This window comes from Dermacentor silvarum, chromosome 2, assembly GCF_013339745.2.
Source record: "Dermacentor silvarum isolate Dsil-2018 chromosome 2, BIME_Dsil_1.4, whole genome shotgun sequence".
In the NCBI taxonomy this organism is placed as follows: Eukaryota; Metazoa; Arthropoda; class Arachnida; order Ixodida; family Ixodidae; genus Dermacentor; species Dermacentor silvarum.
Window position 1 is genome coordinate 15,610,961 of NC_051155.1, and position 17,936 is coordinate 15,628,896.

Genomic DNA, 17,936 nt, shown 5'->3' on the forward strand with positions numbered 1-17,936 from the left:
TTATGAAAATACGTGGATGTCCATTGACTGATGATACTGTAGCCCCAAAAACTGGAAAAGAAGGATTCTAAGTGACAGACAGAACAGTACCGTCTAAGAGACAGAAGTGTAGCGCCGTCTTTCTTTCTTTTTTGTCCGTCAGTTAGAATCTTTCTTTCCCGTGTTTTTTGTGCTACAATATATTCACATTACTATATGTATGGCAAAAACTATTGATTTTAATCTAATGGAAGCACAGTTTCCGTCCGACACCTTCACTGAGAGTGCGTCTTCGTCGTCGTCGACCTCAGCTTCCGCAGAAGTGGCAAACCCACTACACATCCAACTGTTATTCTCGTGGCATTACCCCCTTCCAGAAAGCATCATCTCGATGCTTCGAACGCGAAAGAGAGGAAAAAAGAAATACAAAGTACATACACGGCCGCACTGATGAAGTTTGTAAAGAAGAAAGGTGTCACACAAGCGGGATCAAGGCGAGTGGCAATGAGAATGTCCTCGTCAACGTGAAGGGACATTCTCATAGGTAGACCTAAAGTGCCCAAAATAGGCTAAGAATACTAATTGCATTAAAACGCTGTCATGGGTGCTGTTGTTGTGCAGTGCGCTTTGTCCAATAAACTTAATAAATAAATGTTTTGACAAGGGCACTTATCTTCATCAGAGCAGCAACTGCTTTCTTTTGGCAGTGTTTGTATATCTCACTCACCCCAAATGGGACAAGTAAGCACGTGTATAGAGTAGGTTGAAGGAAGTGGAAATGTTAAAAAAAAAAGGGGGGGGGGGTGCTACTGGTTCTTCCAAGAAATAGGGAGACAAAAAGTCAGTTTCGCTTGAATGGCAAAACATTGATAATGATTTAACAAAGTAATAGACAACTACATGAAGTAAGGTTCCTAATTTTATCAGCCATATAAATTGTAGTAAACATGTGCTTACTAATTAAATTAATCAGCGTGGTGTCACGCACATGCAGATAAACATGAATAGATCTCACTTGATGACGGTGAGCGCTTGTTCTCATAAGGCTAGTGTGATGAAGACCGCCGACAGCGGGGAGTAGAACGCTTCGTGATGCCGCTTGCTTCAATGTGTGTCCACCACTTATGCTATCTCCAACACTTGGTGCAAGGGAAGGCAATGGCATGAAGTCACCAACCATCTAAGCCTGCCCTTAGCCTTTGCAGCCACTGCATATGACTTCCTAGATACGATGCGCAGGCTGCGTATCCACTTAGCTGGGCGAACAGCCATGCGCAGTTGCAGTGGGTTCAGAGCAGGAGGCGCGCTTGATCGACCTTCAACGTTGGGTGTGCGGGAAGACGGCGCTCATCAAGCCACCATCCCTTTTGACTCACACACAAAGAAAGAGTCGTGCTTTCCCACAGGATATGGCACACGGGTGCAATTTTATCACTCTTGGACGGAATCTCAAGGCAATGCCGACGGGGACAGCAAAAATTCGCCCGAGGTGTCCATATAATTCCTTTCGTAATAAATAAGAAAGGTTACATGTAAGCATGGATTGTTAGTCTGGTGGCAACACCATTTTTTTCTTTTTCTGAAATTGGGAACTAAGAATAAATAGAGCTTTGGACTGTGGAAAACCATGGAATACAATGAAATGAAAAAAAAAAGGGGCGGGTACGTAGGAGAGAGCAATATAAAAAGTTCCAAGGTAAGCAGTTGCCACCCTGATGAAGATAAAAGTTCCCTTATCATAACTTTGGCTCTGTTGGCATCTCTTGCTCCACCACTGTTGATTACTAGAAGTCATGTATAGCAAGTCACCCTTGAGCAAGCAAGCAGTTCTTGAGAGTATTCAGGAATGAGTTTGCCGATGAGGATAATTCAACTTTACATACTACAAAATTCCACAGATTGTACCCATGAATTTTCCGAGGAAGGTGTAATAAGGTTCCTTGACGTTAAGCTATTTTTGCATGAAAGCCGTTTTTGCTACATGGCAACACCTACATGGCTACCTACATGGCAACAATCCACTTCTTCCATTTTATAAATTCCCTAAGAATATCCTGTGAACACAAAATGATTGACAGCTTTCGGGAACAATCTGAAAGGTTAACTTCTTGTCAGGCTACCTAGCCCTTGTGCAGGTCTCTGTTGCTGAAGGCCTGCTGCGCAGGTTTCTGTGTGTGGTGAATGTAAATCCAGATGTACCAACTCGGGATAGACAAAAAATTGCAGTAATTCTGTAAATGCATAGTATCGTGCACAATCTGAAAAAGATCGCCCAGTGTGTAAACGTTCAAGTTGTTTTCTCTGCCCAAGAAAAATTGGGCAACCTATGCAATATGACCGTCCCAGCATCTAGACCCAAATAGAGGTGCCTTATCAAACACCAAAGTAAATCTGTAAAGTGCGCAAACAATGTGGTATACTGGATTCCCCTGTCCTGTGGCAAATATTACATCGGACAGACGGGCCAATGCGTTAATGAAAGGCTGAAAGAACACATGTACAATGTAGACCTTGCAAAACAGGGATGGCTTTCTGCCCACTGCTGCACGTTTGGATGCAGGCCATGATTTAAGAAGTGCAGTATCATCGTAAAACACAGAGATCGTGTCACGCTTGAGATAATCAAAGCGGGAGAAATTCAATGTTTAAAGGATGGTTGTGTCAGGACCCTCTCCGTTGCTCTCACTGACCAGGAAATCAGATACCTCGAGCTATCACCACGTTGAATTTTTTTGTGGCTTTGTCGTGGCATTCTGCACATGATTGGTGCACTGTTGTGTGACTATATAAGTAGCGATGCTTTCTGAAAAGAAAAATAAACTGTCGGAAGTCAGCGCTCTGTTCTCTCTTCTGTCCCCTCTGGTGTCCTTGCGCTGTTAATCTAACTTCAAAGCTTTTGACTCAACTATTTTGCCTCCACATGGCAAACTGGCATGTTAGTAAAAGTGCCACATTTGACCCTAGTAATAGTGTGTTTTATTCAGTCAACGAAAATATGCTGCACTGAAGTCTGACAAAAATTACTACCGTACTTTCTGGTGTATAAGACGCATTTTTTTTTCGGAATTTTTTGTCGATGCGACTTATGTACGGTTATTTTCTGGAAAAACTGCTGTCAAAATCGGATTCGATGTGATGGCCACGCGAAGCGCGCTGGTTGATTTAATTGTTGTGGGTTGTGTGCACGCTATCGAGGTGGAGGGTATGTTCTTCTCATGATCGAGTTCCTGGGCGCCGTGCGAGAAGGACTGAGCAGCAACGCAAGCGGTGGCAGGCCGACCACGAGTCGGCCGACTTCAAATTCGTCGAATCTGCAGATCGCTGTCAAGATACGGCCTGCGCCGCTGCGCAAATTACGCAGTTGCTACTAAAGTACAAGCCCGCGCTGCCTTCCCGCTTTCCTTCCTTGCGCGTGATTCGGCTCACTGTCGGACGCTCTCACTCGCACATACAGCATATGGCACGCGAGAACGGTGTTATCGCCCTTGGACTTTATACGGAACATCGCGGCAACCAGGACGGCAGAAATGCACCTGGAGTGGAAATGTATAGGCACCCATACGCTTGCGCGTGACCCGCGTTCACGGAGTGAAACGTCACTGTAATTTTTTCAAATCGCTTACCGAACAAAGAGGTGCATCTTATACACCGGTGCAACTTATATACGTTTTTTCTCTGAAAAATAGTCGTTTTGAGGGGGGTGCGTCTTATACAAAGGCGCAACTTATAGACCGGAAAATATGGTAGGTCTGTATGCACTATTCAAAAGAAGCTTAGTGGAGTGATACGCCTGAAGTATCCCAAATAATACAGTAGACTTCCGTGAATTTGCCTCCGGTTAATTCAATATATTGCCTCATTTGATCTCGGCCGGTGCCCATGCATTTCATTGGGCCCAAAAATTTGTTATTTCGATCCTAAAATTGGTGGAAAATTAATGGAAGTCAACGTATCACATGTAAGTTAATCGGATTGCTCATCCTACTGACAGCACTTGCCCATTTTACATAGAATGTGCAGATATGGCTGGAAACCTGAAGAGCAGTGCTGCCATTTCCCAAAGCAATGCAGGTCTGGATGTTTAAGGCGAAAGCCTTAAATGGCTCATGGGACGAAACATTGACCATCCGGCATTATCGAAAAATTGACAGTCTGGCGTTATGGCACCAAAATGAAATGCCACCAAAATTGATGGTCCATGACCATTTGTGGGGAGTGGAATCCATGACCTTTGGTGTTAATTATTTATTTATTTCAGTACGCTAAAGGCCCGTTAAGGCATTACATAGGTGGGGATGGAAAAGCTTAAAAGTAAGTGCAATGTGCACACTGTGAATAATATAGTAAGACATTAGGTACAAAAAAAAAATATCTACATGTCAAACAGAAAAAAAAAATACACAAAAGAAACGGAGTTTATACAATATCTGGTAGTGTGAAAAACGGAAACGAACTCAAAATGCGATCAAGATGATCAGTCCCCATCAGAACATGAGTTCAAAAAATACAGTTGAAAAATACAGGTCGAAATACATATCAGATGTATCACAAATACATATCAGATGAAATGGAAGAAAGTTTATAGAATACTAAGCACATGAAAACGCTGTTAAAGTATGTTAACACTGTTGTATGTTAACATTGCGTGATACATATTCATATTGTTGATGCACCTTGGATTTCTGTGTCAATTCGTGGTATTTGAAAGTCACTTCAAGGGGTTTTTCATTAATTGTGACGACACAACCACCTCAGCAATGTTGGTGAGAATTTCCACAAGAACTGACGGCTGATAATGAACTTAAGCCATGATATTCAACATAATCGCTTCTGAGTTCGTTTTGAAGAGGATTAAAAGAAATGTGCCAAATTAACAAGTACTAAGGGGTTTATAGCAATGCCACTTGAAACAATATTGTTGAAATGCACGACGACAGTGATAGAAGTGGCCAGAGGCATGCTAGAGCCTTGGATCCATCGTGGCTGCAACAAGGTGACATCCCTTTGGTACCACATGTATTCGACACTTTTGTTGAAAGATTTTGTGAGCTAGCTTGCGCCATGCAGTGACTGAGGATTGTGCCGACTAGAAGTGGCTCTGTCATACTGCATGCAATCTTTGAAAAACCCCGGAATGCGTGATTGTGCTCTAGGACGATCATTAGTATCAAACCAAAGTATTGCAGGCTTGCATGAGTCAAAGGGACGCTAACGACAAACACTCAATCAGCTCAAGCCGATACAGTATTCTTTCAGAACTGTATTTTTTTGTTAATTGCACAGTAAGAAGTCGGTAACTATAAAAGGCCAAACTTTCATTCATCAAATTTTGGACGGGAACCTCAGCATTAGTGCGTCAGCGTGATGTCACAGACTTCACGGTATTTTCATGTATTTGGCCATCGTTACAGTAGAAATTCTCTGAACTGTCTTTGGCTCCTTTACAATACAATGTAGTCCATTAACGTATTGAACAAGACAAACAGCGCCCATGTTGTCGTCTTGCGTAATTCCTGCTTGTCTCTTCATGATCTTCATGAACTAGTCCATTTTTGCTGATAAGAAATTAACCAGGCCGAAGCAGATGCTGTCAGGATGTCAAGGCAAGTGGGTGTGAAGGCAGTGTTGCCACTGGTATTTTGTTTCCACCTCCTTGTATTCTTATTGAGTCTCCTCTCGCGGTATTGCAGAAGCGTAATTTACTAACGCAGCCAAACTGATTTTTCTCTTTAGTGTCCCTTTATTATGTTAACGATGTGATGTAGAACATTATAGCATAGCTACATCAACTCGTATGCTGAATGCTAACTGTGCTTGGCTAGACTCAGTGGAAAAAAATGTGTGCCCGCAGTTCATGGGAGTTACCTAGATTCGGGACAGTGGTGCCATTGGATGCATTAGAATAGAATGTTGGAAGTTGGGGCTTTTGATTTTGGAGAGCCACAACACCCTGGATACATTGTGTGACCAGTGTTCCATTTGGCACAAAGATTTAGTGTGTAAAGTGCAGCTTTTTCTCAAATGTTAGGTAACAATTTTTTATTAAGACGTAAGTGTTCATTCTAGGGTTTACAGTAATACTGAACATGAACAGTATCGGTGAGTCACTAAGGTTGGAGGAATGATGAATTCAAGAAAGATTAAAGAAGATGTGGTTTTGATCTGTTACTGTAACCTGTTTTTCTACATCCGAATGTTAGGGCTTTGTAATTTACATTGCTCTCTAAATAGTTTCATTTCAAAAGTTGTAAACAATGTTGGAGTGCAATGGAGGGTGAACATATAGAGGTGTTCCGGTTACGGCATTCCTTTTTTGTTTTGTTCTAGCCTGGCCGTTTAAATCTTGGATGCAACGCTTTCTGCTCCACATGTGCCCATTGCATAAAATGCTTCACATTGTCACGGTACTGCCAACTTTCATGTACAGTTACCAGCATCTTTACCCTAACAACCTTAAGAGATCTTCCACTCACTGCTGCGTTGTTATGGCTCAAACTTTGCTATGAGATTGCTTCTCTTGGTTTACACCAGTCAATACTAGAACCCTTGTTTGCCTGGTTTGCCTGGACTTGCAAAGTTGCCAACTGGCATTGATGCAAGGCCTCCTTTTGCAACTTGCATTTCCGATTACCAAGGCCACAATTTTGTAGATGTTGTTTTTTTTTTTGTGGTGCTAATGTCTTTTGGCACATTTTTGTGTTTGTGAGAGGTCAAGCGCTACTTTACCCCAGGCAGAGCATCGAACGCAGCCACTCACGAATGCTAAAAGCGCCGAAAGGCATTGGCATTAAAAAAAAGGCATCACTATAAAATTGTGGCCCAGGTACAGCAATGATGATTATTTACTTGCCAGAGAAAGCAGGCAAATAGATAGGCTGAGCACTTTTTGAATGCAACAAACGTCTGAATGCAATCTTGTTGTGAGGCTTGAGTGATAACATTGCCAGCAGTGAGCACTAAAACTTTGCTTTTTAAGCTGTTAGAATAAAAAAGCCAGCAGATCCCATGCCCTGTGGGAATCAATGTTATACGAAGCAGTGTGCGGGGAGCCTACCAAGTTAACGAAATGACCATGAGAACACCAAGACATAGGTGGCTGTTTCATGACCTACATGACACACATGTCATGACCTGTCATTTATGTTCGTCATACACTCTTGTCATACTATGCCAATTTTGGTACATACCAAGTTAACGAAACAACCATGAGAGCACCAAGACGTAGGCGGCTAGATAGATAGATAGATAGACAGACAGATACATACATGCATGCGTGCATACTTACACTAAAAGTGGCAAATGTTCGCCAAGTAATGTTGCGCATTTAAAACATAGCGTACCCTTTATCCCTGGAGTGTTTGTGCTTGTACATTGCAGTGCTGGTGGAGCGGGTTTTCCTCCGCTTTGTGACAGCCGAGACCGATGAGCAGTTTGAGTCTGTGCTGTCCAAGTTCCTGCTTCCTGTCTTGGGAAAGCTGAGCAGCCCCCATGAGAGCGTCCGCAAGAAGGTCAGTAGTGCCACCTTCTCACCCCATTTTATCGCCTACGCTGTCATCATCAGCAATTTTGTCCACTGCAGGCCTCTGGTTTAATCCCACACTCTCAAATTTTATGATCTCATTGCTCCACCGAACACTGTAATGAACAATGGGTGAACAAGGTGTATTGCTGGAGCCTACATTTTCACAAGCGTACGTGTTCCTGAGTCTTATTGAAATCTTGGCTCCAGTGACATGCCTTGTTTGACCAGTGCTCATTGCTTCAAGCCTTGCACCGAACTTCTGTCTCACTGTGCAGCACTCAAATGAACTTCCCTTCCTTGTTCTAGTAGTTTATGGTGCACCTTTTGCTTCTACTGTAAGCAGCAGCACAATGCTTCCATTTGTAGTTTGCACAGCCAAGCTATAGAAACATGCCGAGAAAGAGGATTGGAGGAAGCGAGCCGGTAACACAGGTGTGCTTTTTGTCTGCATGCTTTACTTTGGGAAAGGAGGAATGAACAGACCTTGGAAGACTGCAGCAGGCATAGTGTGAAGTCTTTTGATGCATGACTGTTGCCGCATTTTGCTGACGATTGTATAATTTATCGAATGATTCCTAGTACTGATGACCATGTAAAAATTCAAAATAAGCTTCACTTTATTCAAATCAAATCAGTTTATTTCAACACCGGAGAAGACAGTACAACAGTCACAACAGTGATGCTGTGGGGTGAAAGCAAAACGCCATCAAGGCTTGACAAGGGCTTTCACACCATTTAACACATAGCAAAACAGCAACATGAAATCATAAGTATTTATATTACAGTGGTGAACATGTCTTCGAGTGTAATATCGCTTTCATTCTGAAATGCTGTGGGGTCTCACATGTGCTCTTGGGACAAAGGAACGACACATAGTAGTGCAAACAATCAAAAGGGCATTTATTGCACCTTTCATACACTAATACATACTAGCCGAATTACAACCAATAGAACATTCACACGGGCACGCGACAAATCAAGGAAGTCCGACTCACCGCGACCCGATAGCGAGCGAATACGTTCGCCCCATGCTATGACACCATCGCCTAGTCGTTCACGTGTACAGTCACGTGAACGGTGGCGCGCTCGAACGATCCGTGTTCGTCCATACCGGTGTCCCGCTCTAAGCCTCGCGCGACGGTTGCGCGAAGCGGGCCGGCGCACGCGCGAAGCGTTCGTGCGTGTTGGTCCCCGATCCCCAGCCAAAGAGAGAGTGCCTCCGACCTTTTTCTCCCAAGTGACCTCGCCGTTCGGTGGCGTTAGCATCGCGACACTAGCGCCATCTCTCGCAACGCGCCGCAACCACCGCCGGGCTTAGCCACGCAGAAAAACCGGACTACAGGAGACATGCGGGGAAAACAACATCAGGGGGCGCGTGAGAGTCGTGCATCCCCACAATGCACATAAAAAATATGTTTGTAGAAAAAGAACGGTGTCATTCATTTTTGTGGAAAACCTGTTTAGTGTTTGTGGCAGTAAATAATTCGTTTGGCGACCATAGTTAGTACGTGTGTAAGGGGTTTTCCAATCATCAGAGGCTCGCGTGCTATATGGACAGGTGCATGGTGTTAAATGCGCCAAGTCTATGAGAAAAGAATCATGATTTTTTCTGCAAGTACGATATAATAAGTAAAATCGAATTGTAAATGTCAGATATTGGTTGTAAATTTAGGGCTTCAAAAATGTGTTTGAAGTGTGCATTGTGTGGAGGGCACCTATAATTATACGTACAGCTTTTTTCTGTAGTCTGTATATTCTGCCTAAGTTCTTTTCCATTCTGGTGCGCCATACTAGATAGCAATAACTTAGTGTAGATAAGAATAGAGAATTATGTAGTAGGAGTTTAATTCTTTGCGGCAAGAGAACGCGCAGACGTGATAGGACACCTACATTAGCAATTGATTCCGCACGTGGCTAATGTCGCTTAATCCAGATTAATGTCTTTCACTTACAAGCATTTCATTTCAAACCTTTCATACTATATTAACTAAAACCCTGTGTCTGAAGTTAATTCTTTCAAATATCTAGGCATAACCCTGACATCAAAGCTTTGTTGAGCTACTAGTCATATCACCGTCTGTAGGAACGCCTCCCGGTTCTTGGGCTGTTTACACCGGAACCTGAATAAGATGCCGACTTATATGTGCACATTAGCCTACATGACATTTGTTTGCCCTCAACTAGAATTTGCTTCGTAAGTATGGACCCCTCATTACATTTATTTAACTACGGAAAAATCAGTTTAGAATAGAGCCACTCAATTCATCTCACAAAATTACACCGACAATGCAAGCATATCGCAAATTAAAAGCAATTTATAGATTCCTCCTTTCAACACCCCTGATGACATAGCACTCATATCGTTGTTTCACAAGTACATACACAGACCAAGGCCATCACCAATAACTCTACAAGTCTCTGGATTCACGTCTTGAAGATTACATAATCATCTTTCTTTCACACATATTTATGGTAAAACCACCGGAAGTGCTTTGCATGGCAAAAATGGAACACACAGAAAAAAAAAATAAAAAAAAAAGGTGGGGCCCGTGACGAATAGGTCACGCAATCCTCCGGCTCCGCTATGAGATAACGCAGTGAAGGAATTTCGCTTGTGGAGGCTAGACGAACCAAGTGGAGAGAGTGTCTATGTTGGTGGGGAACTTCGCCTTCTGAAATTGGGGGCTTGTGGCCCTTCGAATGATTCTAGTGTAATGTGTCGTAGTTCGAGTAATACGACTGATTATGACCGATTGTGTCGAGAACTCACACGGGTTTATTTGTGCTACATAGCAGCCATTTAGAAGCTCCCCCTGCTGTCTACCAGGGTTGCCTTCCTACATTCCAAAAAGTGCTATGCATGGACACTACATCTAGCTCTGCTAATAATGAACCAATTGGAAAAATTTTTGCGGTAGAATGCTACCTAGAGGGCATGTAACTCCCGGCGTATAACCAAATTTGCTACGGGGGCCCGTTAAGGGGCCCTTATTAGGGTAGCCAGGCAAGGAGGCAGTCTCTCTGTCATTGTGCACAGTGCTCAGCGATTGAAGCGCGATGCCTGGAGTGTGTGGTTGCTGGCAGTTGTGCCTCCGGTGAGTCCTTGGCAAAGTGAGCTGATGCATTGTGGTATACGGTGAGGGCATAGCGTGTGGTGTCGGAGTGGCGCTAAGGTGCTCATGACTTATTGCGTGCTCAAGAAAAGCTAAAGAGGACAATCTAGAGGAGGTGGAAAAGGACAATCTAGGGTACATGGTAAAAAAAAAAGAATGCGGGAAAAAAAGGAGACAGAAAGGCTGCCTTAACTTTTGGCCTTGTCCCTGTTGGATTTCCCCTGTGTCTTGCGACTCCTTGCAGCTTAATACTTGGTTATGTTGCTTGGAGTGGTGTCCACGACGACCGCGATCTATTGGGGTAGCTTGTGGAATTACCAGGAGGGAGGCTAGGTCCATGCACCAGGTGCTTCCACCTGGCTACACAGCCACCCACAGGACATCTAGAAAAATGCCCTCAGATTGCAAAAAATATGCATTAAAATCCTGCGTAACGCTTGCGCAACCAACTCCCGTTGGGAAAGCAGCCGCTTGACGCGGCATGGCGCCCGAGTGTGGAGTGGAAATCAAGGCTTGCAGCTCTCTGCTGGCGCCACGATGAAACACAGACCAAATGGCTGTCAACCGGATGCAGCCACCATGCCCTCACCATATACCACAATGCATCAGCTTGCTTTCGTGAGTGCTTACGTGTGCAACAGGTGCCGGCAGCCACACTCTCTGAGTATTGGGTTCATACAGATGATCACTGTACATGCTTGCCAGAAGCATTGCGTTCAAGGTGCTAGATTGTAAAGAGCTAGATGCATCAGCAACCTACTACATGCAGATGACATTATCTTCTTGAGGTGACTTACAACTGATGGTTGAGGGCCTCAACCGCCAGAGTCTAAGGTTAGGCATGAAGATTAATGTGCTGGAAAACCAAAATAGCGTTTGATTGTCTGGCAAAGTAATGTGAGCTTGTGATTGGCCTCTTTACAATGTGAAGGAGTATGTTTGTCTGGGCTAAGTAGTCCCCGAGTATCGAGAAGGAAGCATCTTAACAAATAAATATGGGTGGTGCGCAGATGGCAGACATTCTCAAGCCATGAATGGTAGCCTACAAATGTCCCTGAAAAAGTATAGATTAAAAAAGTAAAGTTGCTACACGTCTTGATACACAGTTGTATTCGAGGGTTGTCTTTAGAGCTGTGGGATTTAGGATCAATCGTTTTGTGATGCTAGAAGTTGTGAGTTTGGCTGATGATCACCTAAACCATTGCACTTTGATATGGATGGGGCCAAGTTAAAGCAGCCCTCTGCTACAGTATTAGTACTTCTAGATGACTGTAGATTGAACTTAGTGCCCTTGTTGTGGGCAAGTGGTATTGATGCAAAACTATTGGTAAATTGACTATCGATAGTTTTTTGAAACCATTGATGATATGATATTTCACTATGAAAGTATCAATGGTGTAACAAAAACTGTCGTTGATACTACTGTCGATGGTACTATTGACGGTACTGCGATAGTTAACTTTTGACAATGTGATTGATTGTGTTGGAATTTTTTGCTGGTGGTAGTACCGGTAGTTTTGAAATAACCGATCATTAAAACGCTTTTAATGGAGTTGGGAAAGAGGGCAAGTTGCCAGGCGTATGTTGCAGTATTTATATAGGGTATGTCTCATGATTTCACAATATTGATATGCACTATTGATGGTTATATCGATGGTTTTTGTACTGTTGATAGTTTGATAATTACCTTATTTACTCGATTTTAACACATGCTTTTTCATGATTTTCTTTGCTTGAACTCAACCCTCGCGTTACGTTTGAATAACGGCAAAATTCACAATTTTAAAACAAATGTCTTTAATTCAGCGGTTTTTTGCATTGCGTTGGCGACCTGTACCTTTACGTCTCCATCCAATCCATAAACAAGTCGACTGAGGTCAAAATTTGAGGGAAACGCCGCCAGGCCCTATGCGAGGCTTGTCGGAAAGGCTCTGTGGACCTTGTAGTGTCCTGGTACTGTCCCCGAATGAAATGGTTGTGCGGCCTCTTAAGAAGTACTTAATCTCAAACCACCTCGAAGATGACGATTTCATGCGATCACTTACAGAGATAGTTTTGCTTTTGTGAGACTCAGTTCGTCTTGGCACCGAACCCATCGAAGCATATGGCCGATAGTGCTTTTGGCACTGATAACGAGCTTGGAACATGCCAGAAACACTTGTCGAGGACGCTTTCGGTGCCGAATCATGGAAATTTTTGCGAAAGTGAAACTATCTCCGAAAGGGATCGGCCAAGAATACCGCCCAAGGAAAGCTGTCTCCACCTCAGACGACAATAAGTGAAGAGAACTTATTTCTGAATTGTGATCTCTTCATTAAAGGTACCATTTCTTCAGTTCATCTCATGTTACATTTGTGGTTTTCACATGACTGGAATGTAGACGCTCGTGTTACATTAGAGTAAATACAGTGCTAAACTGTTGACAGTATTTTCTAGTGTTTTGCGCAGAAACTAGGAGAATAAAAGACAGCACAGGAAATATGCACAAGTGCATAGGAAATGATGTCGTACTAACAAGGCTGAAACTCGGAGCTTGCAGTGTTGAGTTATTGTACTATGGATAGTTTGGAAATGGCTTAGTTCGACATAAGCGCCTGCGCATGTTCAGTTGTGACGGGTGTGTGCAGGTGATGGAGTTGCTGGTGCACGTGAACAAGCGGCTTAAGTCGCGCCCACAGGTGCAGCTGCCCGTAGAGGCCCTGCTGACTCATTATGGAGCTTCTGCTGGTGGCCAGCAGTCCTCATTCTTTGTCAACTTTGCCCTGGTGTACCTGCGCATGGGCTTTCCCCGCCTGCCCCCATGCCAGCAGGTGGAACTGCTGCCCCGCCTCATGGAGTGCCTCACACCCAACAGGCCCCAGCAGCACCAGGATGAGTGAGCCATATTATTGCCACTGGGTTTACTGGCCGCTGCTACTCTGCACAGATATTTCTTTCACTCAAACGCAGTGCACACCAGATGTCGCTGACGTCGCACTCCACCTAAAGCCCCTATAATATAAAGTAGCGCCATTCTTAGATGATGCCGCCACCGCGCTCACCCCGGCAGTTCCTCCTCGCCTCCTTCTGTCGCCCCAGCCTTCTCCGCTCCCCCATTGGCCAATTCGTGTCACATGGAAGCACGCGTTGCGCTTCTGTATATTTTTTTCTTTCCAGTGCGCTCCGACCGCCATTCTCGGGCCCGTGCGACGAAAGTGCTGTAAGCACAAAGGGATCAAACGTGTTAGGGACAAGAACTTTGTTGTGATGGCATGCTGCTGCGCCTGAAGTTGCCGCAACCGACAAGGCGCGGGCTAAATGCTTTTTTTGTTTACCATCCGGCGAGCGTAAACGCTTGCTGCACACTTGGTATTTGCGCCGTCTCGCATCGTCACGTTGCTACTTCCAAAATGGCATTATTAAGGCCAGTTACTGACTGACGAAGCAAAATCGCACCTCAATAACGGCTCCGCAGGGCGCGATCCAAGTTTTTCGCGGATTTCCTCTGGTAGCGCGTTAGCTGTCGTCTGCCACGGCAGGCCTGACGTACGCGGCGCCACTGTCGATATCGTGCCTCGATCTCGCTGGCCGCGCCGAGCGCGACAGCGGAACGGAGGAGGAGGGAAGCGGATGGCGCTACTTTTTATATATAGGGGCTTTAACTCCACCATCTCCGATTTCTTCCTAAAAAATTATAGACCGTCATATTATCGCTAAGTTGCTCTTTGTAAATTACTTTTGGCAAAAATTAAGTCTTTTTTTTCCGCAAATGCAGCCAAGCTGCCCTCTCCCATTTTTCAGTATCGAAGAACTGTTATTGCATACTGTGTGGAACAGGTGAAGTGCTGGAGCTCTAAGGTAGCAAAAATAGTGCATTGGTATTTTTTTTTTTTTCTGGACGCGTGCGTCACTTGTGTCTGTCGTCTCGAGCCACACTCGCATCCCTCCAATATTAAAAAATCTACAACCGCTGTGTGTAAGTTCTGAGACAGAATTAAAAAAAAGAAAAAAAAAGGGCATTCATTGTTTACAGTCGCTGACTGCTAATTCGGACATCACTGATTCGGACATGGTTGATTGTTCCGATAGCTCCGCACACCACCACCGGCACCATAGACTTAATATGTGAAGGCGATTGAAATTACGGATAGCTTACAGCATGCCATGCAATAATTCTGACGCTGACTGCACTACTGGGTTCCAAGTTGGCCACTGAGTCAAACAGAAATAGAAATAATTTCATTTTGATACGTTGCTGGCATGGTCGTTCGCTATGTCACTGGCACCTCATTGAAATCGAAAGTAGCAATAACCTAGTCGCTCTATTTTGAAGCAAAAATGTCAAATGGCTCATTGAGTGAGAAAGCCGGCGTCCGCTGTCTGTAGCAGCGAAACGGCAGGTAAATTCCCTTTGGCTGCGACGGCACGTTACGAGTGCACCTCTATGGAGCAGAGGGTGAAAGGGAACATCTGTTGCCACGGTATTGCATTAGGGGGGAGTGCATCACCGCAACTCCCCGTGACCCTCTTGAAAGCCTGTATTATTCGTGAGTTCCTTGTTTGCCAAAGCTCTCGCCTGAGTTCTAATTACACCTTGGTAATGCGAAATCGAATCGTGCCAAGCGTCTCAACGTGCTTGCTTGCTCGTGACTTGTAGCACCGCTCAGCGGCGTTCAATTGGACATTCATGCTTTTGCATTCACAACCTATAGGAAGTGCTTAGGTGTCCTCGGATTTTTTTTTTATAGTTCTCGTTGACTGTGCTCAAACCACAGGACAAAGCCAAGCCAGTAAGTTGTAAAAGGCTGCATTTGCGATTTTTGCGATTTGCCGTGTGCGTTCAATTCTGCTCTTATGCCCACCGTTCGTGGCCTGCTGATCCCATTGATAATGCAGGTGGAGTGTTGCTCTGACCACTGAAGAAACGACAGAGGCATCTCAAGGAAATCGCAGCCACAGACTGTCTAGGCTAACGGCAAGCAAATGAGCACTCAAATGCGTTGACAAACGTAGGCTGTATTTTTAGACGATCACTTACAAAGATACTTTCACTTTCGTGATACTTCACGTGATTAGCATCGGAAGCATTGATAGGTGACAGCATTTCCACAATGTGATAAAATAGTGGCCTTGGCACTGTGCCAAGAATACTGTCTCTGTTACATGCCGACGCGTCATGCGCATCGGCATCGGCATCTTTCATGAGCCACACGAAATTGAAAGTATCCCAGAAAGTGACGATCTGAGAATACAGCACACCTTTTTTTGCCAGTTGTGAAACAAAGTCACTTATTTTCTGGTGAATCTGGTATTTCAGACTCCCGATTATTTGGAGGTTTTGGTCGTCCCTGTTGAGTTCAAATTGTTGGTTGGCGATTGTAGATCATCTGTGCAGCTCCCCCTTGAAGTAGTCTCGCTTGCAGTCTATAAACAGCTTCCAATGCTTCTTGAGGTTTTGGAAGCAGTTAGAGAAAACTGCTTTTCACATGGCTGGCAGTTCCTTTAGTGTAGTGTCTTGAATGGCCTTAACGCTCCCCATCCAGCATCCTTTTAGAGCTCTCTTCATACGTTGAAACAACAGAAATTCTGTAGGGGGAAGTCAGGGGACTATTGTAAATGCTGAAGAACAGGTAGTGCTTGGCAAGAAATTGTGTGACGCTCAGGGCAGTGTGTGGCCTTGCGTTATCATGCCAAGGACTCCATTGTCAAGATGCCCATAGGTCAGGGTGACCACGTAGTGCATCACACATGCAGGTTTACCCACACCGATATAACGCTCTTGATTCGTCATCTTCCTTGTGGGACGAATTTGATGGCAGAGAGCCCATGAACCACCATTTGGCACTCTGCAGTTTTGTTTGAGGCTTGTATTGAAAGCACCAAGTTTCGTCTTCAGCAATGATGCTGTTTACACTTTAGCATCCTTGTGTGCCTCCAAGAGAAAATCGTCACAAACTGATGTTCGCCTGTCCTCCTGGTTTTGTGTGAGGGAGTTCAGCATAAGATAACATTCAGCTTTTGTTTCCCCAAGTTCTCACAAAGTTTTGTGGCATATCGTCTTACTGATGTCGAAGTTATCTGATAGCATGCAGACTGTAACGGTACGATTACTGTACGATTTTCCTGATCAGAGCCGCATTGTCTTCATTCATTCCGTGAAGTTGAAAGGTGTCACTGCCTTCTGTCACCTTCCACTGATGTTCTCCCCGAAGCTCTTGTGTCACTTGGAACACTCATGCCTGCACTAATAGATTTACAATAGCACTCGCAAGCAAATGCAAATGCTTTATGTACATAAATAGCATTGCCCTCACTGTACGTTCTCCGTACGTTATTGGGTTTCTGTGGTTTACATACGCTATGTTGCCGTATGTTATTTGGAGAGCTTAACATATGTAATGTTTATATACTCTATACCAATGACAAACATGGAGGCACCCGTGGATCTTGCTTTAGAGTAAATTGTCCTGAGGGTTATGCTCTTGTCATCACTGATCTCCAGTAACTGTTACAATGAGCTATCGCTTCCTGTACACTCACAGGAAAAGCTAGTTATGAGTGCATGGTGCATTTAAAATCTGTGATTGTTTGGTGATTCTGGTGTTCGTGGGCGTGAAGAGACACATCCGCCTAGAAATTCTAGACGGGATGGTTGCTAGACAGTCTTGGCTTAGACTTGTTTGGCATGAGGCATCAGACGGTGCCCTGTCATTTAGTGCCTTCTTTACGTTTGTGCTCGAGTACTCTAAACCAAAAATTAGTGGTCTGCGAATATTTAAAACTTGGAATATTTGATTCAAATGCTGTTGTATTCAATTCGATTCGAAAGACACATTTACTATTTGAAATATTCGAATCCCCCAAAATTGCTGTTGTCGGTTCTTCAAGTCAGGTTCACTGCAGAGTGCAGCTGTGTTATGCAGCAAAACATACTGCATTATGCTGGGCAATAAACCTGCTTTTTTTTGAGTACCTCTGGTTGGTAAAAAAAAAAAAAAAAACTAGCATTCACAAAAGGCCCGCATTCACAAATGGAACTTACCGTTAACTTATGACTTAAGTAGCCGGTCGATGCTTAACACATTTCGTAGACAAATCTTGCATTTAAGGTAAACTTTATTCGACACTTGAGTGCCGAAAAGTAAAGTACAGCCATTGGCAACCTTAAGTGCGACTTTCGCTACTCTCGCCTAGCAAGCAAGATGGCCGACTGCTACAGCAGCCTTGCCGACTTTGCCGATTTCGCCGGACGTGTGCACGATATTATGGAGGATGAGGCATACCGATACGCGCCGCCTCTATGGCCACGGCTTAGGGATCGACAGAATCCCATGGAAGTATAC

The 17,936-nt window shown here is 44.2% G+C and overlaps 1 protein-coding gene across 2 annotated transcripts in view; it reads left to right on the forward strand.

Moving 5' to 3' along the window:
• The window catches only part of LOC119441336 (proteasome adapter and scaffold protein ECM29-like), a 345,050-nt gene that overhangs the window by 5,039 nt on the left and 322,075 nt on the right, over nucleotides 1-17,936 (forward strand). For both annotated transcript variants that reach the window (XM_037705954.2, XM_049661154.1), the window contains exons 2-3: nucleotides 7,357-7,487; nucleotides 13,242-13,489. In XM_037705954.2, coding sequence (XP_037561882.1) covers nucleotides 7,357-7,487; nucleotides 13,242-13,489 — 379 coding nt within the window. The remainder of the gene's footprint in view (nucleotides 1-7,356; nucleotides 7,488-13,241; nucleotides 13,490-17,936) is intronic.